We start from the raw sequence: 25091 nt of genomic DNA, 5'->3' as shown, positions 1-25091 counted from the left end.
TACGTGTGTCTCTCATTCCCCATGTCAGTCTTTCATTTAATGTCACATTTTCTCAGTTGGAATGGCCTTTTATAAATTGCCCATTGTGCAAAGCGGAATTCATTAAAATAGATTAAAACAGAAAATATGTCTCTTCCTCGTCTGCTCTCTCCCTCTCTCTCTCTCTCTTTCTCTCTCTGCCACTTTCTCTCTGTCTCTCTCTTTCACACACAAGCACACACAAACACACACACAAACACACACATTCAGACCATGAGTCTCTGTAAGCTGGGCTGTGATAATAGAGGCATTCAGACGCACTGAATGGGGGGGGTGAAGGGGAGGAGAAAGGGGGCTGTAAACTCGCTCTAATGTGCAGAGTTCAAGGCTGTTCTCCACCTTCCCCGACTCACGTGTGAGAGCTTGTGGAGCTGTGTGTGTGTGTGTGTGTGTGTGTGTTATCCTCACACATGCCCACTGTTGCACATGTGAACCTTTTTGTGCTTGTGCGGCTTCGTGCTGATAAAGGTCCGGTCAGTCACTGCTTTGGTTTGTTTAGTTATCTCTACAGTTACTACGACTACACACCTCTTCTTTGTCCCGTAACTTAATACACACATTTTACACTCATAAAGAACAGTGCATGGACACATTGAACACACACACGCACACACACGCACGCACGCTATTGAAACAGGAGCCCAGTCAAACTAGCCTGTTTCGTCAGTTACCTTTGATTTCAGATGGACAGCATTGAGCGAAGTGGCCTTCCTCACTACAGGCAGCCATATCTCTCTGTTGCCCTGGACAATGCACAGCTGGATGTCCTTGGAAAGCGAGTAGAAAAGAAGTCCCTGTCAGTTTTGGAGAGGGTGAAAGCACAATGTTGGTGAGTCAACAGATAGGTTTAGGTTTGGTGTATGGCCTTATTTGAAGCTCTTTGGCCTTAAACCCTGTGTGTGTATGTGTGTGTGTGTGTGTGTGTGTGTGTGTGTGTGTGTGTGTGTGTGTGTGTGTGTGGGTGTGTGTGGGTGTGTGTGTGTGTGTGTGTGTGTGTGTTCCTCCAGCTGTTCTGGTCCCAGGTTGAAGAGCTTCCTGCTTGGCTTTTTTCCCATCCTGTCATGGCTGCCTCGCTACTCCATCAGAGAAAACGCCTTAGGAGACCTTTTGTCTGGAGTCAGTGTCGGGATCATACAGCTGCCACAGGGTGAGGATGCAGCATCTCATGAGGCCCACATGCAGAGTGTTAAAGGGACAGTTCACCAAAAACATATTTTTCCTCTCACCTGTAGCGATATTTATCCATCTGGATTTGTTTTGGTGTGAGCTGCTGAGTTTTGAAGATGTCTACAAACTCAACCGTATTGTCTCTTTCCAGAAATCATGATTTTGTTACGGCAGATAATCCACAGACGTTGTGAGCAGTTTCCTGTAGGAATCATATTCTTTTCCTGGATTATTTTAAGTAACCGGGTCATGATTTCTGGAAGGAGACATTGCTTTTGAGCTTGAGTTTAGCACCACAAGCCGCATGCCAACTAGTTCTATTATATTTGAGAGAAGTCTCCAAAACTTGGCAACTCACACTGAAACAGTTTAGTTGATAGAAAAAACTTCAGGGAAGAAGAAAAAAGTATTTGGGATTTTTGGTTGAACTGTCCCTTTAACAGGGTTTGAACAACCTCCCACAATAACCTGTATTTTTTGGAAAGGTTGAATTATGATTTTGGAGAGTGACCTGGTTGAAGCAGCACTGAAGAGTGTCCACATTATTGCCATAAAAAACAAAACATAATCAAACTATGACTGTGTCCTCTGCAGTGTATTTTACAACTAGAAGACCAAAACATGCTAAATGTACATGGAATTTTTTCTACAGGATTATAACAGCTATCAAGTTTAGAAGGTTTCACGTTGAGCAAAGATGGGGGATCCTTATTAAGAAGAGAATGTTTCATTAATGCAAAGACTCCCCTTAAAACCCCTGAAAAAGAGATTTCTGAACAGTTGAGTTTTAATCATGCAGGCTTTTCCTTTGCTTTCAGTTATACACACCGGCTGTTCATTCACCTCCATCTTCCCCCTTCTTTCCTAGGTATGGCCAACGCCATGTTGGTGGGAATTCCTCCAGTGTTTGGTCTCTACACCTCGTTCTATCCTCTGATCATCTACTTCCTCTTCGGCACTTCCAGACACCTCTCCATCGGTGACGGTCCCTTTTTTTTCCTGATGTACAGAATCTGCCTGGTTGCAGTCTTACACAACTTCAGTGTCTTAACTCTGAGCAGCTCTGAAAATGTGTAATTGAAGAATATTTAATGTTGGTTCAAACTTTTATTAACAAACTTATGAAAACCTCAATCTGGTGAAACTCTTCCACAACAAACTGAGCTTTCTACTTCTTTCGCCGAAGCACTTAAATCACAATATCATGTAGTACTCACAGTGTACTTCCACTTCTGTTTGAGTTCTGTTTGAGGCTTGTGTGTGTGTGTGTGTGTTCATTTGTGACAGGTACTTTTGCTGTGCTGGCCATCATGATTGGGTCCGTGACAGCCAACGTGGAGTTGCTTAGCAACGGTGATGAGGAGAGTCAGATTGATGTGGAGGCAGCCAAAGTGAACGTGGCTGTACAAATCAGCATCCTCTGTGGCCTCATACAGGTACACACACACACACACACACACACACACACACACGCGCACGTTATACAATGAAAACATTATGCACACACACACTCAACGCTGTGCAGCTGATACTCACCTCTGACCTCTGGCCCCATTATGGGGGAAAGCAAGTGAAAAGAGAATATCCCTGCAGACATCCACTAAAGTGTCCCATTTGTTTGAATCTTTTCATCTGCTGGTGCACTCACACAGCCTGGCTTGTTCCCGTAGCACCAACTCTCCTTCATTACAAGTTGACTTAAGTTATTACTGTAAGAGATATATCCTACCCACAGCTGTGAAAAAAGAAGACTTGGAGATGAAATGTGAATTTTTTTTTTGTACATTTATTTAATTCCCTAACCCGCTCCAAGCAGGTTCCCCTGACCCACCAGCAGGCCTCATTAATGCCTCGGCTATGACAAGATCCCTCAGTGAATTCCCATCAGTGTTAATGGAGTTTTGTATTTCTCATTATTTTGTATTGCTTTTAAACTTTCAGTTCATTTTAGAGTGGATTCACTTGCATATATGCACCACTGCCTCCTCCCTTGTGAAAATGACAAAGACTAAAGCTGAAGAAAAAACCTCTATGTCTTTATTTATTTAAGTATCTTTGTTGACAATATTGTTTCTATCTAATTTTTTCAGGAGACTAGTTTTATTTTTATTTCAGTTAATTCAAATTGGACCACACCTAGTTCTAAGTTTCAGTTTAGTTTGAGTTAACTATCATATTCTTGGTTCCGACACTGCCAAAAATTTGAATGGTCTCTGGTGAGCTAGTTGAGAATTTCGAGAATTTAGCCCCTCTGGAGGCCATCCACTTTAAATCAGTCCAGATGTTTTCATCAGGTAGAGTGGAGTTTGATGTAAAATATCAGTCGTCACATTGTAAAAGTCTCTCATCCAGAGAGCTGCAATAATATGGATACACAAAAGAGATATAACTATGCTAAAGCTGTGTGTGTGTGTGTGTGTGTGTGTGTGTGTGTGTGTGTGTGTGTGTGTTCACTCAGCTCCTGCTGTACTTGCTGCATGGCGACGGTGTGTGTCGTTGGCTGTCTGATCCTGTGATCAGAGGCTACACCACAGCAGCAGGTCTGCATGTGGCCATCCTGCAGCTGCCGCTGATGACTGGAATACCTGCGCAGAGATACACGGGACTGCTGCCTTCAGCCTGGGTTAGTTGAGACTCACACACACATTCTCATTCTCAGCACTGTTCTATGGTGGATAAAAGTCTGGGAAGATGGAACACGGTGCTGGGGGTTTCTGTCATCACCTAAGCTACAAATAATAATGAAACAAACACACTTTAGCTTCAGTCTAATAAAGATAAATATACAGTTTGTTAGCATTCATTAATGCATACAGTTTGGCGATGGCTAAATTGCGTTCCAATTTTTACGATGCCTTACTCTGACAAATTTGAGCACTGGACCATTTGTGTCCTTCTGTGTTGATTCGCCCCCAAAATATTCAAATTGTACTGACAGAAAATCTACGTTGAATCAGATTGAACTTAGTCAGTGGGAAAGTACTTGAACTGGAGTGTTAGCCTGTGAAGTTTTGACTTCAGGTCATATCACCTCTCCTGTGCCATAACAAGACCCCAACTTTGTCTCCACACCTCTCCTAAACCTCTTGGAACCTCCAGATTTTAATTGTCTTGTGGCTGTTGCTGTGAGTGAGCGATAACCCTCGTTTTTAGTCTTGGCACTTTAGAACTCCTCCAGTGATGCACTGTGTCAGTCACCTCTGCATGGACAGGATTTCAAGGGGAAGTCTGGGTTTGGGAAAGTGTCAGAGTAGCTTATCAGCTGTTTGCAGGCTGAGGTTTTCTTTCAGCTTCGCTAACTTCCAATATGCACTGGAGCTGTTCACACCTGAAAATCACACCCCAGGGTCGAAGGGTTTAGGGTTTCTCCTGGAAAAAAAAACTTTTTCCTTGAAGATTTTTTTTTGGAAGATTGTGGTTGGATTTGTTAGTTTCCAAGATTACCTTTTGCCATATTTCTAGCCTTATAAAGGACATACGAAACGTTTCCTCCAGGTTTTAAAAGACGTTCTGCTTGGAGTGACGAGTGCCGTACCGGGAGCTCTGTCTGTCTCTGCGGCTGCCATGGTGATACTCATCACAGGCAAGATGCTGAATGAGCGCTTTAAGAACAAGCTGCCTGCCGCTATACCGTGGGAACTTATACTGGTGAGGGATACACACACACACACACACACACACACACACACACACACACACGCACACACACACACTGTACACACACTCAGTAGACTCATGCCCATAAGATGCACCCAGATGGACAGATGCCGCAGTGATGAACTGCTGAATGACTCATAATTATATAAAAATCTGGTTTTATCTCCAAAACCTCAGATCACCACACACAATAAATATCTGCACCTGGCCACTGATTAACTGTCATTCTGTCTTTGTGAAATTTAATAATGATTTATTTTATTTTTTTTAATCACCCCCATGTTAAAATATTTAAAAACAAAACGCAGGGAAAGTGTCCCTCTTGGATGCCCCTATGGTAGATAAGACATTACAAAGTGACCTTCCTGTGGACAAAACATGGTGAAATGCCCTTTCTTCACTACAAATGTATCACGACTTTCTGCGCGCTGGTGTCCCACCGCATACAGCTGGTACCTTTTTTTTTTAATTTTCGGCCCCTGCCCGTCGAACATCCTGAGTCCACCCCTGGGAACAACATTTGCAAGATAAAACAGAGACACTGAACTTGGTATGTAACATGACATATGGAGCACAAAACCAAACGCACACACCAACAGACCAGAGACATCTGAAAGGTCATTTTTGAACCGTTTCCATATCCCCATCTCTTCACGTCATGATCCCTATCAGTGAGCTAGCGGTATCTGACTGATGATAACATTAGTGTTTCTGTACTTCCACGCGCACGTGTATGAACAGACCGCTTGATCTGACATTTAGATGCAGAATACTGTATTTTGTTGTTTGGCGAACTGGACATTCTGTGCAGAAAAAGTCACGTCCATTGTTTGTCTCCCACAGATTGTCCTGGGCACCATCCTGTCAGTGCAGATGGATCTGGCTGGACAGCACAGAGTCCAGGTGGTGGGACACATACCCAGTGGGTCAGTAGAACTGTGTCATTGTCTTTTTGTCCCTGGCATTCATTTAGCTGTGTTTTTAATATATTGTTGAAGACTTCAAGCAGTTTTGTCTGAAAGTGAAGCTGGTGAATCTGCTGTAGGCAAATGTTTCATTGTAACTGTTTGACATAGTGCTGCTTTTAAAGGACTTGTTCAGCTCAAAGCCTGAAAAAACATCACACATAAATCGCTTAATATAACTTATAACTATAAGTATAACTAACTAACTAACTAACTAATATAACTTATTATTACTGTAGAAATAAATGTACTTTCTTTTTCCACTATTTTGTGTATAAATTAGAAAACATATATGCGTCTGCATCATTCAAAGCTCAATGACTCTTCCTCTTTCTAACACTCTTACCTCTGCCTGACCTCCCATTCTTCACACTTCTGCTCTCATCATAGAAAATAAGCCACTTATCTTATTGTGTTATCCTCGATAGCTTTGAGACAATGCAGTGTGTGTGATGATGAGTCATTCATGGGGTGACTCAGTCAAAAGTGGTGGACATATAGCCTTACATTTCTGTTTGTTTCATTTCTTTTATCTGAATGATCAATTAGTCATCCAGTTGATCAAGCTGTCATTTCTTTCCTTCCTTCCTTCCTCCTCCTCCTCCCCCTCCTCCTCCTCCTCTTCTTCTCTAGCATGTCTTCCCCAGTCCTTCCCTCGCTCTCTCAGGCCAGTGAGCTGTTTATTCCAGCTCTGTCTGTGGCTCTGGTTGGCTTCAGTTTCCACTCAGCCATGGGCTCAGTGTTTGCTGACAAACACGGCTATCGCGTGGACCTCAGACAGGTACAATCACGGCAGTTTTCTTTCTTTCACCTGAAATTGAACCTTTGATCTGCTTTTTAATAGCATAAAGCTTAGAAAAGGGCATATTACATACAAGTGCATAATAATTAAGCATTTGAGCCTCCACATGCAGAAATTCCAATCTACATGTGAAAAAAGCCAATCACATATGAACAAACAGACAGATATGAAAATGTCAAATTCCTATGTGGAGAATTTTGATCATAAAAACAAAAAGAAGAGTTTTTAGCATGCGAAAATATGTGAAAATGTGAAACAACATGCGAGGAAGCAAATTTCATGTGATTTCATGTGATTTCATGTGATTTCATATGCCATGTTTTGTTTACACATGTGAAATTGGTTCCGACAGGGATTAACAGAAATGACAGAACTGAGTTTTAACGCTTTTACAAGGTGAAACCAGTGTCCTGAGAATTCTGAAACAACACTCACCATGAAACGATGATGACGCAGAACCACAACTCCACTTTCGGCGCTGACTGAGTCATGCAAGCCACAGATGTGATTTTTTCCTCTCTGTGAAAGCTGCTGCAGTGACAGTTCTGTCAGCCCGGCCGAGTGAAGGACAAACAAGAAGAGCTGCAATCAAACATGCACTGTGCACTAGGGAGATACAGTCTCTATTATAGCTGAAACGCTCACCTCTGCAAATAGTTTTTTTTTTTTTTTTTTTAATTGTCCATATTGGAGGTACTGAATGATGAAGTTGAAGTACTGACCTTCATAGTTTTCTGAAGACTAACTGATCAAATTCTTGAGATCTGTAACAAATTCCCAATTAATTAACTGCAATTGGTTAATGATCACTGTAACAGTGACATCATCTTAAATCTGTACATTTCACGTCATAATTAGCACCTTTGCCTATTAACTTTTAACCCTGGAATAATGTATGCATGTATGTATACCCCAAGATATGACGATAACCAACAGGCCAGTTGCCCTGAGTACGCTCACCAGCAGTATCCCTGAGATCTTTTCTAAATGCTGCCGTCTGTCTGCTTCAGGAGCTGCTCGCTCTGGGTTTGTGTAACACCATAGGAGGAATCTTCCAGTGTTTCTCTGTCAGCTGCTCCTTCTCTCGCAGTATGGTCCAGGATAGTATTGGTGTCAAATCACAGGTACTGTACCACCCAAACCCAGCTTTGCCACTGTGTTAACGCCTGTATAGTGAAGCAACATCATTGAATGAGTGATCTTTTTACGGACTCAATTATATAACTCTTTTGTCTTCTTCTTATTATAATCATTATTGTCCGTTGTTCTTGCCTTATCGTCCTCCTGTTGTGTTTTCATTTGTCTTAGATGGCAGGTTTGGTATCCGCTCTGATGATTCTCACCATCTTGTTGAAGATTGGTCATCTCTTCGAGCAGCTGCCAAAGGTAAAGTGCATATGAGATAACTAATGTTATATCTGCTCATCATATCAGGTGTTAAGTGATCGATCAAATCACAAGAATCTCACCTGAGATACATGAAAATATATTACCCTCAAACCATCTTGCCATCTGGCAACAGACAACTTTTTGGATTGAATTTATTCTTATGAAGCAGTGATGGAATGTAACTGAGTACATTTATTCAAGTATTATTCTTCAGTATATTTCTGAGGCGTTCGTACTTTACTGTGGTGTTTCCATGTTCTGCCACTTCATATTACTTCCACTCCTACATTTTGGAGGCAAACATTAATTCGTTACTTTGCAGATGGCATGCTGCATCAGAGCCAAAGTAGCAGTTTTTTTGATTGATTTAGTTCATTGGCAATCGGATAAGATAAACACTGATTATATCAATCAGAAAAATGCTGAATATCGTATCAGGTTGTGCATTTTATACTTAGGTACATTTATTACCAGAAAATTACTTTTCATACTTAAGTACATCTAATGCCAGATACTTTAAGACTATAAGACTATAAATAGATAGACTATTCAAGTGCTATTCCTATGGGTGACTTTTTACAATTTTACCAATGTAATATTTTAGCACAATTTCTTTACTTTTACACAAATGTGACTTTTGGGTACTTTATCCAACATCGTTATGAAGTAAAGGTTGATTGGCCAGAGAATAGAGACACCATCAGTGTTCAACCTGCTTCTATATAAGTCTCGATTTCTGTCTGCCACTCCCGGGAAATAAAGGCTTGATTGATGGTACAACCCTATCTGCTGTCATGTCTCCATTATAAACTAAATAAATGAATAAATTCAAGTTTGCCTGATGTTTTCGGCCCTCATGCCAGTGCCAGCCCTTGTAGTGACTTGTGTGCAAGAAGCAGTACACAAACTATTAGTATTATGACACTTTCACGTTGCCTCTTCAGTGAACAGGCTTCGTTCTTCTCCCTTAGTTTCAAAGTGGTGTTGATCGTTTCTTCCTGAAAATCTAGAAACCGATGAGGTGTCTGCTGTGTTGTTGGTAGTTGCTACGCTATGAGGAAAACAGAGAGACTCGGTCACTTGGAAACACCCGGGAGGGAATGTTGAAAAGTTGTCTGTTTCCACTTTTTCATGTTGTTGATTTGCAAAGGACTTGGTGAGCAATGATTCAGCGAAAGTCATAACATGTTCATGTCCCACAATGTACAACAGAGGGAATGAAACAATCTCCAGATGAGTTGCGATTGTGCCAATGCTTTTGTGTAAGGAACAAATACCCAAAAAGTTTTTTTGTGTTGGCAGTTGTCCAGTTTGACTTTCCATAACCAATTACAGAGCATGCCAGTGAAGATGTTTTAAGAAAAGTCGAGTCATGCTCCATCTGGAAGAGTCTCACGGTCAGGATGACTCACGTGTCTTCAGTAATACCTCGCTGTGTGTTCCAGGCAGTGTTGGCAGTGATCATCGTGGTGAACCTGCAGGGGATTTTTGCTCAGTTCAAAGATGTGTGTGTGCTCTGGAAGTCTGACAGATTAGACCTGGTGAGTGTCCGTGCGTGCACAAACACACACATGCATACACACACACAGCATTATTCCATCTCAAAGCACAGAATTGTGGTTCCAGCATCGTCTCCTTCTGATCCTGCTCCTGTCACCTCCCTCCTCTCCTCCAGCTGGTGTGGGTAGCCTCGCTGATTTCCACGCTGATCTTTAACCTGGACTTGGGTCTGGCTGTCGCCGTCATCTTCTCTCTGTGCACACTCCTCTACAGGACAAAACAGTCAGTGAATATCATGTGTGAATGTCGTGGATTTCTGTACAGTGCAGACATATTAAGTGTCAGCTCTGACATTACACAAATCCTCACATACTCGTTATATTCATCCACCTGTCAACAACACTAGCCTGAAAAAGCTTTTTAATTTGAAAATTTCAACCTGTCTTGCATTTGAATAATATCATTGTTTCTCAGTTAGCGCCTAACCAACTGGTCTCTACAGATACTATAATTGCTGGTGCAAAGAGATAATCAGAGTGTGGCTCAGGATGCAGTTTTCTGTCTGAACTCGAGGAGTAGCCAAGTCCTAACAGGACATATAGCCCCAACCAGGACAGGAGGTCCATCACTTATTATCACTTATCACTTGTTTTTACAATATATTTGTTTATTTATTACTTCATACAGGTACATTTTTACACTGTCTTTTATTCTTATACTATATTTGTTTATTTTTTTAACTTTATTTTCACAAAAAGTACCCTGAATCATGTCAAAATAAGCACCATGTCAATGGACACAATCGAATTCTACCTGAAACCAGACAACATTTCTAAGTTTCTGTCCAAACCCAGCCTGTTGGGTTCGGATTGGTGATATGGAAAACAGAAAATTAACTGTTTGGCCTGTGTAATCTTCGAAAGTATTCATTTGTATAGCAAGTGCTTGTTTATGACCCAACGCAGTTGACTTGCCGCCCCAAGATAACAAGATCACCTTTACATGACCTATGGACAACATAAACATGGGTGGCTTTATGGCACATAACCCTAACTTGAAGACAAATATTTATACACTTAAACTCCTAAAACTAAAAGTACAAAAAATCCGCACACCTTTGCCAAAATGTATGCAATATGCATTGATGCAGCCAAAATGACCCAAAAATCAAGGTTAAACATTTGCACGAGTGTTAAAGTGTTTTGAGACACAGTAGTTCAAAGTGCCATGACGACAGTCCTGTTTTCAACAGAAACACTTATCATCACAATTGTCACAATAAATTTAACAATGGTTTAACAGTGTATAAGATGGTGCATCTGGAAACTTAGTAACGAAATTATTATTACTTATTCACAGAAGTGAAATTATTATTAACAGTAATGACTAATCATCATCATAATGTATTTACTTGCTTAAAGAAGCTTTACATAGTAAGAGTGTTTTTCTCATTGTATCATACTAAGAATAGTGTTGTATTTACTGTATGTGTGAAAGGGAATGTCATGTGGATTTGTCTCGTCTTCAATCATTTATTCATTAACCAATTTCATCCTATTTTTGATACAGTTTTGCATTTCTTTCCTCCCTCTCACTTGCCTCCCTGGCAGACGAGCACCCTCATTAATATTCCCTTCTGTCTCTCTCCTGTCTTTCATCTCGCCCTCCTCTTTCAGCTCCTCCACTGTTGTTTTGGGTCGTATTCCTGGCACAGACTGTTACAAAGATGTGGGACTCTACACTGAGGTAAACTCAATCTGTCACACAGCTCTCACAACAATAAGTTGTTGATTAAAAGTTTGTTGCTTGAGGTAAGTTGAGTAAAGTAGTTCAGTAGTTTGACATTTTGGGAAATATGTTTATTTGATGTCTCACCAGAGTTAGATAAGAAGATCAGTCCCACTCTCATATCTGAGCAAGCAGGCCATTAGCTTAGTGATGAATAAAGACTGGAAGCGAGCAAAACAGCTAACTTGGCTCCCTTCAAAGTTTCAAACTATCCACTGTACCAGCATTTCTGAGTTTCACAATTAGCATGCCATATGTAATTTGTCTGACCTGCAAAAAAAGTTATAGCTTCCCAGTTGCCTGGTGATGAGGGAAGCTCATAAAGTAACTTTGTATGTCATGAATCAAGGCATGTAGTTCATCATATGTACATTTCAGTTTGTGTAAGATTGAAAAATTGGATATAACATGTTTATTAGAGATGCTAGAACATGAGCTTTGCTTCCAGAATTGTCTCCAGTCAGGAAGGTAAGCTAAGCTAGTTCATTGCTTGCTGTAGCTTCATATTTACTGTTGATTTATGATAATGGCATTGATCCTCTCATGCAGCTCTTGGCGAGAAAGTAAAAGAAGATTATTTCTCAAAAAAGTTTGACTTTTTTTATCAAAGTTGCTCACTTTTTTAAACTTTTGAAGTCTTAATGTGCCGAATAGACCGCAGCTTTTCACAAATCCAAACCAGCCGTCTTTGTGCTCAAATCCATCTGTTGTGTGCTGTCTTTAATATACCACAGAGTCAAAAAAAAACAAAACAACAAACACAAATCCTTGACTGAAACCGGTCTGTTGGTTTGGTTTCTACCCACCACCTTATTCTGAATTTATTTTATGTCTTGACAGCTGCAGACACTTTTTTACTGAACGGACTCCACCTAAAGTCAGACACACACACACACACACACACAGCTGTAGAACGGATTTCACTCAAGTTGCTGGGGATATTTTGCATTTATTCCAGCAAGCCTCAGTGTTACAACAGAGTACACGTACAACTACACTACTGCTCTAATATATTATACACTGTAAAAAAAATTCTGTAGAATTTACGGTAAAATGCTGGCAGCTGTGGTTGCCAGAACTTTACCGTAGAAAATACGGTCACAATATAACTGTAAATTTCACATTAGAGAACTGTTATTTGTTTACGGTAATTTGCTGTAAAAATAACAGTTATCATATAAACCTGTTTACGGTAAATTCTTTTAAAAATAACATATATACTGTAAACCTAATTACAGTCCATCAGTGAAAAAACAGGGTAAAACTGTAAGATATATTACGGTATTTTATTGCAAAGTTCAACTACGGTAAAATACTGGCAGCTGTGGTTGCCAGAATTTCACCGTAAAAAATATGGTACAACACACATGGAATTACAGTTTGTTGGCGTAGATTTTACAGTCAGCAAATGCAAATGGTAAATTATAAAGGAAATAACCAATTAAGCCCATTGTAAACCAAAGTACAGACTATAATTTATAAACTTTAAGAACATCTCTTTGCATATACACATTCTCTTTGAAAAACAGAACTTGTCTAGTATACTCACAAGGCAGTGTTGACATCTTCAAAAGACAGTGTGTGTCCATACATATGAAGGATAGTCCATGGTAGAAGAAATAAACATGAAAAAAGGAGCCACTTGCCCTGTGTTGATCAACACTAATGAGTCACTGAGTCCAGACTTGGCTGAAGAGGGCTCTTAACATGGACATGGTGTTCAAGAAACTGGAACTTAAAGCATTCAGCAGTCACCAGTTCTGCTTGAAGACTCATGTGTTGTCCATCTGGTGTCCACTGTAGACTGGCACGATCCTCTCTGCAGCCAGAAAAAAGAAACAAAGCAAAGGTTAGATTGATGCAGTGCCTGAGCATGATGCCTACAGAGATAAATTCAGCCTTCTGCTGTTAAACTGAGCTCCAATGAGCTATACATAGAATGAAACCAGTACTCTGGTATATAGTTTTTAAGGTCATCAGGAGTATTTCATTTATTTTATTGTATTAGTGTGAAAAGTAGAAACAGTCACTTTTCAGGACTAAGTGATCATCACTATTTGTTTCACCCTTGTCGAATTGCAGCCTAAATCCTGAATCCTGTCCATAATACTGATTTTTTTTTTTCTACTGTATGTTTGTATGAAGCTGTTGGCACTGTTCACTTGAGGGAGATCGATTGAGTGTAGTTTGAGTGCTTGCATCTATTCATTTGCTACACTGACATAAACCATAGCTTACCTCTAATTAGCCTTGACAAGACTGGTGTTTGAGTCATTGGGTCCAGACTTGACTGAAGACAGGTGGGACAGAGTCTTATACAGACATGTTACAATGTTAAGGAAACTGGAACTTTGGGCAGGTGTTGTCATCATTCCTGCTTGAAAATTCACCAGCAATCTTCAATCAGGTGTTTACTGTGGACTGGCATGAATCTCACTGCAACCAGACAAAGAAAGACAACAAAGAAAAAATTGTTAATGATAATAATGATAATTATTATTATATAGCACTTACACTGTTGCAAAGTGCTTCCCGCAACAACAACAACAAAAAACAAAACATTAATTAAAGAAGTTGGAACAGAAAAAAAATTAAATGGTGAATGAAGAGTAGGTTTAAAAAATCTCATAAAAAGGCCATCCTATAAATATGATTTCAGGAGGCGCTTAAAACAGTTAACAGATTTAGCAGATCTAATAGATTGAGAGAGACTGAGGGAGAAACTGTGGAGAGTGACTACAGCTGAAAACACACAATCCTTTGGATTTGACATCGAATCAGTGATTTTGATTTTTTTAAGGATAGTTCCGAGGATTTACCCTTAAGGAACTCCAGATAACAGGGTAGTAGACATATATGGGGGACATAATTATTGATGTGGCCATGTAAGTATTTGACAGGTATGAAGAAACAAAAAAATTTAATGGCAGCACCAGTTCAGAAGCTAATCTATTTAAATGTACTCACTGAAGATGAGTGCTGATAACGATGACGACGAATCAGAGTACTGGCCATACCGCATTCCTGCAAAGTTGATTGCCTTACATTATCCAGCTGCACCGTGCTGTGGAGAAGGTGAAATTATTTGTTAAAAAATTGTATGGCTAAGGTGTTAAAGGGATCATTCTCACTTGTTATGTTATCTTTGAATTCGCCTAGATCAAGTGTCAATAAATGTTTCCTTCGTAATACATCCAAGTCTCCTTGTATCATCTTTTATTAAGAGTAAACCAGTTTCTCCATTATCAAAGTCTTAACCGACTTGCTACAGAAGTTACAGCTAAACATTTTTCTAGCATTAGCAACGTTAGCTGTAGCTAACGTTAGCGACTTCTCAGAGCCCTTAAGTGACTCTTTTATTCGGCAAAAAGCAGATAATGACATGTCCAGCAACTTTTAAGATATAGCTACCTTAACTCCTCTGCTTGAAAGTCAACGAATAAGAGCTAACGTGGCTCTGCGGCTAGCTAACGTTAATCAGACAGTCTCAATGAGCTGTGAATGTGCTTACCTGAAGAAGAGACTCTGCTCCTGTGGGCGCGAAGAAATGGCGGTGACCTGAAATTTCAAGCTTCCGTTAACTGGCGGTCCTCTCTCTCTCTCTCTCTCTCTTCTCTGTCTTGTCTGTCTGTATCTATCTATCTATCTAGCTATCTAGCTATCTAGCTGTGTGTCTGTCTCTCTGTCACAACAACAAACACTGCTCCTGTGGGCGCGAAGCAATGGCGGTGAACTGAAATTCAAAATTTCTAGCTTCCGTTAACTCAGCGGTCATCTCTCTCTCTCTCTCTCTCTCTCTTTCTCTCTCTCTCTCTCTCTGTCGTTCTCTCTGTCTCTCTCCTCAATTCAATAAAGCTTTATTGACACGAACAACTACAAACACAACAACGTTTTCATTGTCATGTTTTACATATAATAAAAAAGGACATGTACAAGAATAAAATAAAAATAGAAATTGTGTTTTCACTATCCAAAAGAAAGATATAAAATAAAATATACTATTATTTTATGGAAGCCCATTTCCGCCACTTGACAAAAATTATGAGATACTTTGACTATCTCATAATTATGACTTAGCTATCTCATAATTTTGACTTGGTATCTCATAATTTTTTTTCATCAAGTGGCGGAAATGGACTTCCATATTATTCAAAAAGGATGTGTTAACAATGTTGCAATAAAACTCTATATGATAAACTCTAATGATTGTTGTAGGCCTATGTTTTCCTGTGGGACAATAAAGTTAATCTTATCTTAATTCACTGTGTTTTGACAATAATACAACATTTATAGTTTTCTATTGCATTAAGTGCTTTGTGTCAGCCCGAACAATGCCCCTTAACTGTGATATAATAAGCACATACCACGGCCTGTCATGATGTATTGCTTAAATATACCATACTTTTTAACATTCTACTTTCTATACAAATGATGGTATGATTTAATGGTTGTGTACCGTAAATGTAAACGTAAACATCAGCAAAATCTGTCATTCAGACAGAATGATACAATGTCAATTTTAGGGTAATTACACGCTTGTGACATTACGGTATTTTACTGTGAATTTAGCAAACTTTTTATAACATTCACAGTAAATTCCATATTTTCTACTTAGTAAGGCCGTAAAATTTAAGTTATTTACTGTTTCTTGATTTACGGTAATTCTTTGTGTAAATACATTTCTTTAATGTATTTACTACAGTGATATACAATTTTTTATTTTACGGTATTTTACTGTTGCTATTGACAGTTTTTTACCGTAATTTCTACAGACATTTTTTACAGTGTACCATACAACTCCAATTACTTCCATAGTAATAAATCAGTGTGGATCATTATTTTAACACCAAACTAATGTTTCACTGTGTGAATGTGATAATTGGATGGTTTTAAATTGGGCAGCAGGCCTTTATTCACCTTCTATAAGCCGAGGCCTGACTCTGTTTATGCTTCACTGATTGGCAGAGATGAATCACGCTGACCTTACATGAGGCCTGATGATCTTTGCTAACTCCAGGCTGTGGATCAGCATATCTAAAATGCCATCAGTGTGGAAGAGAGTCGATAATGAACTCTCCACAGCCTGCCTCGTATCTGCACATGAAAGATGATTATTTTTTTTTTACATGATGAAACGGCATAGTCTATAATAAAACAAGTTTGGAAAAAAGATTCTGATTTAATAAAGATCTGCTCAGCACCAGTTTTAAAAACCATCGAAAGCCTTTAAACTATGGAACACAGAATTCACCAGTGAAGGTCAGTCTTTTGTAAACTTAGAAACCCACTCTGAACAGCACCACTGTCAGGCAGCCAGAACACAGTAAAAATAAATCCCTGACTGCACACCACCATCTGTCACACATCAAAACACCAAACTGTCATCAAAGGCAATCTGTCTGTGCTCGGAGCATCAGTGAATCCCTGTCAACTTCTCGCTCTCTGTTCCCGCCTCTTGATTCTCTCCTCAGTCTGTTACACTGGTGGCTGCTGCACAGCTCCACTCGGTGTACCCTAACCCCAACCCTGTCAAGTGTCTATCACGCGTTAGTGATGGTGTGCGCAACAGCTCTCTCTGTAGAAGTTCCCCCTCATTAATTAATTCTGTACATGCAGGTATTCTGTATGTTCTTTGATCCCACACTGGAGAGCCAGATTAGTTAACTACAACGGGTCAGCTGTGTCTACAACTGGTTTTGAGAGCATAAACACCTTTTACTATGGCAAATATGTAAATCCTATTTGGGGGTGTCCATCAATCAATTTTCATTTACGCTGTTAGGTTAAAGTAAAAATGGGTTAAATAGTTACTGAAAAATATGTTTTACTACTTACCAATAAAGCTACCATTATCAGTCATGTCTCTCACATTTAGTAATGCTATGAGGCAATGTTTTTATCAGCGGCTCCCTGATTCATTAGTGTAATGCACTTTCATGAGGATGCTTATGACAAAACAATTCTGCAGCAGGTTTCATGTCATTCCACTGATCAACAGGTGGTGGCGTTAATGAGCAATAAACTGCAGCGATGTGCTGACAAAGGCAGTAAAGAAGAAGACTGCGGCGCAACCAAACGTCAATGTAAAAAATGCACAATTTAAAGTATTCCCTGGTAGAGAATGGGACAGGACACGCATTTCTTTTTTTATCAAGTTATGGTCATGTCTGACAAATGTATCACCACCGCAACAGCTTTTCAATTTCAAGTCAGTACAGTCTGCATCCCTTATATAGAACTAACTAACTAACTAACTAACTAACTGATTAGCTTTTTAACCTAAATACTAACTAATCATTTTTTAGATAAAGTAAAGGCATTTAACATGTTAGTTGGGCCTGAACGATACACATATTCATATTAGCTTCAGATAAATAACAGATAAATGGTTCAGCACAGAACAAGAATTCTGCATTTGTCAGACTTGTAAAATTGGGAACTTACCTTTTAAAGATAGAACAAGCACATTTGTCGGAAAAGGCTCAGCAGAGGCTAAAGTTAAGTGATTCAGATAATGAGCCAATGGCAATGTTATTTTTTAAACTTGGATTTCTGTTTCTTAATCTCTTCTCTTTATTGGAAATTGTTATCAATATGTCCAAATAGATTTCACACAAAAAAAGTTCCCACAAAAAAAGCATCTCATTGTCAGATGTGTTATCATCAAGTCTTGACTTTTCATCTTGATATATGTGATGAACATTCATAGCACAATGGTCAATGGTCGCAAGTTCTGACCTTATGTTCAGGGTGTAACTAATGTGCCAGGTTTAATTAATTAAATTATTTACTGTAGGTGCTGTACAGTGTTAAATTCATTTACTGTGTGTGTCTCTGTTGTATGTGTTTGTTTTTTTTCTTTTTTCCCAACAGGCAAAGCAAGTCCCTGGCTTGACTGTTATCTCCTGTTCCAGTCCGATTTACTTTGCCAACTCTGAACTGGTCTTCACAGAGATCAGACAGGTGCCAACACCACACACACACACACACACACACACACACACACACACACACACACACACACACACACAGACACACACACACACACACACACACACACATAAAGAGGGAACTGAAAATGTTCTGGAAGACTGAGAGACAAAGGAGAGCAGCCAGTGATTAGCAACAGTAACATGAGATGATTTTGAGTGAACAGTCAGTTGAGGGGACAGAAAAATTGCACAAGGATGTTGGAAGAAGTTTATGTGTGTGTATGTGTTACATGGGAACTGAAGAGGTTATAAACCAACTTGTCATGTGTAACTTTTCCTCACCACATCCAGACAGTGAGCCATGGTCAGAGGGAGAATCCAGCTGGAGTCCACCCGACTACCTCTTCCTCCTCCTCCTCTTCCTCCTCGGCCCAGACATCGCCACACACGCACTGTTTGGTTCTGGATTTCAGCGCAGTCGGTTTCATAGACTCTGTGGCCATGACAGCGTTGTGCAAGGTGAGGAAAGAGAACTGACAATAATTCAATGTGTAAACATATCTTGTGTTTCATTTTGGTTAAATTCACCAAAAACCTCTAATAATTGATTTTCATTTCTTGGTGTATTTTGGTGCATGGCACTCAATAGTACGGTGATTAAAATGCACAAAAATCATCTGTCAATCAAACAGCGTGGGTGGTACTGTGACATATTTTGCTGGAATTTTCTTTGGATTAACTTGGGTCAACGGTTTCTCTCACTTTTTACCAAGTCAGTTTTCTCTGACATCCATACCAGAATTTTAAAACACATAATCCCTTGTGCAACAAATTATCTTTCTGCTTAAAACTATGAACGCCCTTTTCTATTCTCTTGGATAAAGATAAAAAAGTAATGCATGATAAATATGAAAAATACCTGTGGTCAAAATTGTGAGATACCAAGTCACATGTTTTTCTTAATAAATCAAAGTTATGACTTATACACTAAATTATGCAGTGGTGTAATTTACCTAATAATATGTACTCAAGAATGTACTTAAACCAACGTTATGTGTTTATTATGTTTGTACCAGCTTTAAAGTTATGTTGATGGTAGACTGTCTCTGTCTCAGCCACTCCGCCACCCTATCACTTGTTTCTGCACTGTGTAACTTGTCATGTGTATTGTTCATAGTTAGCACCTACATAATGTCTGATAAATTGTTACAGACCTGGGATTTGTATTTACAACAGTGGTGACGCTCTCAGAAACTGTGGGAGGCGCCAAATCGCACACAATGCCAATTTCTACATAATGTTTGTTCAAGTACAATTTTGAGGAACTTGTAATAGACTTCAGTATTTTCATTTTTTGCTACCTTGTACTTCTACTCTATTACATCTATCTGATAACCTTAGTTGCTAGCAGATGTTTACATTAATTTATTATATTGGCAATCAGATAAAAGCAAATAAACAAATAGTGATTCTGTTTTCAATCCTGGTTCTGCGGGCCCCCTGCCCTGCATGTTTTAGAGGTTTCCCTGCCCCAACACACTTGATTCAAATGAATAGGTCATTATCAGGCTTGAGCAGGGCTCGTTGATGAGGTGATCATTTGAATCAGGTGTGTTGGTGCCAGGAAATGTCTAAAACATGCAGAGAGGGGGCTTGATGACCAGGACTGAAAAATACAGTCAGCCTAATCAGAAAAAGGCTGAATATTTCTAAGTATAAATATATACAGTATTTACATGCAAGTAAATATACGTGTATGTGTTTAATATCAGATACTCAAGTATTGCTTGTATGGATGACTTTAAAGGAATATTTTGATACAATAATTTTCACTTTTACTCAAGTATGACTTTAGGTTCTTTTTACAACACGGAAATTCTCAAAAATTTGACCTCATATCTCATCATTTTTATGTATTTCTAGCTCTCGGTTTTGACTCACTTGAAGTATTTCCATTTATAATGCCTTACTTTTGTGTAGACTGTTGTTTTCTTGCCCTGTAGAGGTATATATGCACTTCCATTAAATATTACATGAATAGGGTGACAATTATAAAAGCTTGAAAATTGCAGAACAGATGCTCATTTATTTGATGGGTTTGTTTATTGCTATGTATGCTGACCGTACTACATGCTAAAGATTAAAAGTTCTACGGTATCTGAGCAAAGTAGGCCACATATCCCTTGGAAATGTTAGAAAGAAACAACCTTCATGTATGCAGTCTAATGTCAGAAAAACTAAACGGCAACAAAACACTTAGTATGCAGATGTGAAGATAGAGTGGGTTGTACAAACACTGAAGTTATTTTTACCATCAGCTAAATTTTGCAGTTCAGTTTGATCTGTTAACATGTGAACAGCACTGACTGTTGTTTGGATGGATGTCAGCCCTCCTCTGCCAGTTGGCTGTCCTCACACTGACTCCTTTCTGCTGACATTTACAAGAAATTATAATTGAAGACTAGACTAGATGTCACCTGATTACACATTACATAATGACAATATGATATACAGCCCCTCGGGTCTTACACGCACACACACACATACACACACACACACACACACACACAGACAGACATGCACACCTTTTACAGCTTTTTAATTTATCACCTCTACTTATACGACTTTATTGCTTCCTCCACTTTGACCTCAATGATCAAAGAAGAACATTCATCAGACTCACATAGCCAACGCATGCTGGAATATCACAGTGTGACTGTGTCTGTGTGTGATTCACCAGGTTATAGGAGACTTGGAAGTCCAGGATGTTAGAGTGTTCCTGGCGGCGTGCCCAGGTGAGCTTAATGTTTCATACTGTCCTGCAGAGTGACTCTTCCTCCTTGTCTCTCTCACTCACTCACTCTCTCGCTCCCTCGCTCACTCCCATACTGCAACTCTGCTTGAGGCATGTATTCCTGTGTTACTTTGTCTTTCCAGCCTTGGTCTCTGTTTCTTTTTTTTTTGTACTTACAACCATCTCACACATGATAAGGTGGAAAGTACCCAAACTTTCTTAACGGCAATTCAGAATTGTTGAACACATGCTAAAACCTAAACATAAAGATTCACTCATTCCGATGTTCTCTGTATGTCAACAGAGAGAGTTTTATCCCAGCTTCAGTCTCAGGGATGTATAGTAGACAGCATTCTCAGCCCCTGTCTCTTCCCATCGGTCCAACATGCTGTCCAGCGCAGCCTTAGTACCCTGCCCACGCCTCTGGAGGTATGCATTGTCTAACTCATTTGTATACACAGTGATCTGACACACATCAGAATTCTTTTGTGGCTCCAGAGGGAGTTGTGCGAAATCTGACAAAGTGCCTTAACTGATGTTTTGCCAAGAAATGAAAAATCAGTGGAACAGAAAAGGGTTCTGCTGCATTGATTTTGATCCACTTACTATTTTTTGAAATGACATATCGTTGAGAATAAAGTACAAAATGGCAATTTCATGAACTGTGTCTTTTTTATCTCCTCTCAGGAAATCAACCCAGATGCGAGTGAATGTTGAACCTACAATGTGACTGCTGCTTTTGAATGTAAATTACCGGACAGTTAAGTCACCTCACAGTAACAAGTGGACAAAAAGACAAATCCTTGGGTGATACTGAGGCTTTAGAGATGGCAGACAGAATGACCACAGCTTCATTTTATTTTTGAAAGAAAGCCATAAACACCTTGCATAGTATGTACAGTATATGCCTCACACATTTCCAGAAAATAAATATAATTGTTCCTGACCATTATTGATCTCTCTGTCGTGAAGCATTTTATATTTGATTAAGACCACCCAGCTGCCAGTAAAACATAAAAACAAAACTTTCAATACATCGATTGATGCTTGTGATGCACCAGTCTGCTATCTGTACAGACTTTACTGAGTCTGCTTGGTGAGACAGACCCGAGGATGAAGATGAGGATCATGATCATCAACCCATTCAGACTGACTGCATACCACTGTATAAACCATGCGACTATATCAGCCCGAAAGCAGTGAAGAGACAGTCCAGCTGCTTGTAAAACACCAGCAACCAGTGGATAGATTCACCATAGCTGAGACTCAAACCCACAGTACCTGGTTTTGGAGGCCAGTGCCTGACCCATTAGGCCATTGTCGGTTCCACAGGGATTATGGTAAACAATGTAATGAGAAACGTTAGCACCATGGCTCTGTGAGTAATGAAAGCACAGAAATACATGACTAATGAATGCATCAGCAACTACAGTGCAACAGTTAAATCTGTAAAATAACTCGACCTGCCCTGTAGATTCCTAGTCTGTCCAGTTCTGTGCTGCACTAGAAGTGTTTTGGATTAAGTGATAATGGCAGTGTTGATTTAAAGTAGGTGACAGAGGCTGAAAATATGTAGCTGCCGCTCCTCACTTGTAGAACAGTAAACATTATGCCAATTAGGTCCAGAAAAGTACTCCACAGTTTTATGACATGTAGAGTAAGTCTATTTATCTTTTTATTTTTAATCAAAATATAACAATAGTGTAGTTTCCATATGCAGATACAGCGTGAGCACAAGATGGCAGTTTGCAGATGAATATACATATACTATTAACTTGTATACTTCTATATAGTATATTAACTCAAGCAATACGTTCATGATTTTTCTCTTACACTCTATGTCAAAACGGGCAGCAGCCACTGATGGGTCAAGCTCATACTGTACAGAAGAATCAGTGGCGGCTGGTGACTGAAAAAATTGGGGAGGACAGGAGGAAAACCAGTCCACGGTGTCATGTTATTTTATACAAGTCAACTACTTATCCCTACTTTCTTATATTCAATGAAAGTTAAGCCATAAAACAATGACTTACAAGACTTCTTTAAAAAAATTGTATTAAATGGCTAATATACAAGACAAAAAAATTACCAATGTGTACCCCTTCCGGGATTCAATCCCCAGTCACCTGTGTAGCAGGCAACTGCTCCGCCCACTGTGCTACCGCAGCAGTCAATGTACATACTTCACGACAGCACAGCACATCACACTCATCACTCAACACAATCGCCCAAAACAACTGTGTTGCTGCTCTGTATAGTGTCCCAGTCGTGCCGCTAACGTTATGTCCTCCAGCAGGACGAATGAAACGAAAACTATGAATTATCTGAGACTGCTTCTCTCTGATTTCTCCGAACAGTTTTTTTTCTTTCAGAAATTTGCTAATATTTCCTTTGAAACCGATTCCAATATCGCTGAAAACTCCATATTTCTTGTCCGAGCATGGCCGGCAGTGAAAGCTGTAAAATACATAGAAGTATTTTTTGTTTACGGTTGTATAAATGTGAGAATGAAATTTGGGAACTGTTATTGGACCAACCTGCTGTCAACCTTGTATTCTGGTCGCTGATTGGTAAGGGAGAACGTCCTCCCTTAGCGCGTCATTTTATGTGTCTTAGCCAATCATAGATCAGCATGAAAAAATCCTAAATGCATTGAGTGAATGGAAGGAGATCCCTCCCACGGAGGACAGAAGCCCTCCGTCCTCCTCTAGCCTCCACCTTCCTGCTCCCTGCTACTCTCACAGACTGCTCTGTCTCCTCCGTCTGCAGCTGTCTCTGTTGAACCGTTTTAAGTGGATTTTCTTCCAAAGAAGAAACTTTTTTTATGATATAATATATATATAATATTTTATAAATGATACTGAGATTTGGTAATGATTTATTTCAACCAGTTACTCTTTCTTAAAAAAGAAATTGATCCTCCTCTTGCCTCTCAAAAATAGAGGAGGACCAACCTCCTCTGCCTCTATGGACAAGCCTCCTCTGATATATATATATATATATTATATATATATATATATATATATATATATATATATATATATATATATATATATATATATATATATCAGAGGAGGCTCGTCCATAGAGGCAGAGGAGGTTGGTCCTCCTCTATTTTTATATATATATATATATATAGCAGAAAAAGTAAGGATATTTTTGTTTGGTAGATTATTTCTTTGTTGTAACAATGCTTCTTGGCAATAAATATGCCTATTAATTTCCCTTTAAAATGGTGCCGCATTTGTAAGGAATGAGCATTTGTGGGATGAGCAGCAGAGCTGATGGGTCGTGCCCATAAAAGATTTGCAGAATCTTCCTTGCCAGTCAGCCTTTTCTGCTAGTGACTCTTGTTTAGTGTTGTTTGATGAATTGGATCATTGAAGTCTGAAGAAATAAGACATATTAGCAGTTTATTAATTTAACAAACAGGAGCCTCAGTAGTGTGTGGAAGAACCATACACAGCCACAACAGCCTGGCACCTCCTCCTCATGCTGTGTGACCAGCCTGGTCACACAGAGCTGGTTTCTCTGCGACTACCTCCAGAATTTGGGTGTGGAGAGGATGGAGTGGCCTGCTAGCAGTCCTGACCTCAACCCCATTGAACACTTGTCGGATCAGCTTTGGCGTGCTATTCGTGCCAGAGTGACCAACATAACCACGTTGGCTGACTTGCAGCAAATGCTGGTTGAAGAATGGGATGCCATCCCACAGCAGTGTGTGGACAGGCTGTTGTGACTGTGTATGGTTCTTCCACACGCTACTGAGGCTCCCTTTTAAGCCAGAAATGTTTAAAAAATCAGGATGTCAACAAACAATACTGCTTAAATGCATGTCAAATATAAACTAAAAGATATTAATTAAAAGCATACAGACAACATAAAATACATTTTTGAAATTAATTGACAAAAATGTTTGAATGAATTTGTTTGTATGTAATAAAGTCAATATTACAGCTGAGTCATTGTGATAAGAAAATTAATATAAGAGTCATTAGTGATCCCTCCCTCTTATTGCCCTGAGCTGGTTATCTGGTACCAGCTTTGTGTGTTGTACA

At 39.4% G+C, this 25091-nt stretch overlaps 1 protein-coding gene across 1 annotated transcript; it reads left to right on the top strand.

The window, feature by feature from the left end:
* The first annotated feature begins 573 nt into the window (after positions 1–573).
* On the top strand, positions 574–21985 carry slc26a6.1 (solute carrier family 26 member 6, tandem duplicate 1). Its single transcript, XM_030423393.1, has 18 exons — positions 574–868; positions 1047–1186; positions 2075–2185; positions 2494–2642; positions 3665–3829; positions 4702–4854; positions 5707–5789; positions 6462–6609; positions 7641–7754; positions 7939–8016; positions 9465–9560; positions 9695–9801; positions 11196–11265; positions 18181–18270; positions 18591–18758; positions 20980–21034; positions 21338–21462; positions 21721–21985. The coding sequence occupies exons 1-18, from the start codon at positions 723–725 to the stop codon at positions 21748–21750; spliced, it is 2028 nt and encodes a 675-aa protein (XP_030279253.1). The 5' UTR covers positions 574–722; the 3' UTR covers positions 21751–21985.
* The last annotated feature ends 3106 nt before the right edge of the window (positions 21986–25091 follow it).

The sequence above is a fragment of the Sparus aurata genome, chromosome 7 (genome assembly GCF_900880675.1).
Source record: "Sparus aurata chromosome 7, fSpaAur1.1, whole genome shotgun sequence".
Taxonomy (NCBI): Eukaryota; Metazoa; Chordata; class Actinopteri; order Spariformes; family Sparidae; genus Sparus; species Sparus aurata.
Note: the sequence above shows the minus strand (reverse complement) of the source record. Positions and strands in the feature narration are given on the sequence as shown.

Bases quoted from the DNA above. Each gene is read 5' to 3' on its own strand.
- slc26a6.1 (XM_030423393.1), top strand. From the start codon at position 723: ATGGACAGCATTGAGCGAAGTGGCCTTCCTCACTACAGGCAGCCATAT. The intron at 1,187-2,074 runs GTGAGGATGCAG...CTTCTTTCCTAG, and splicing joins GATCATACAGCTGCCACAGG to GTATGGCCAACGCCATGTTG. The intron at 18,759-20,979 runs GTGAGGAAAGAG...GTGATTCACCAG, and splicing joins CCATGACAGCGTTGTGCAAG to GTTATAGGAGACTTGGAAGT.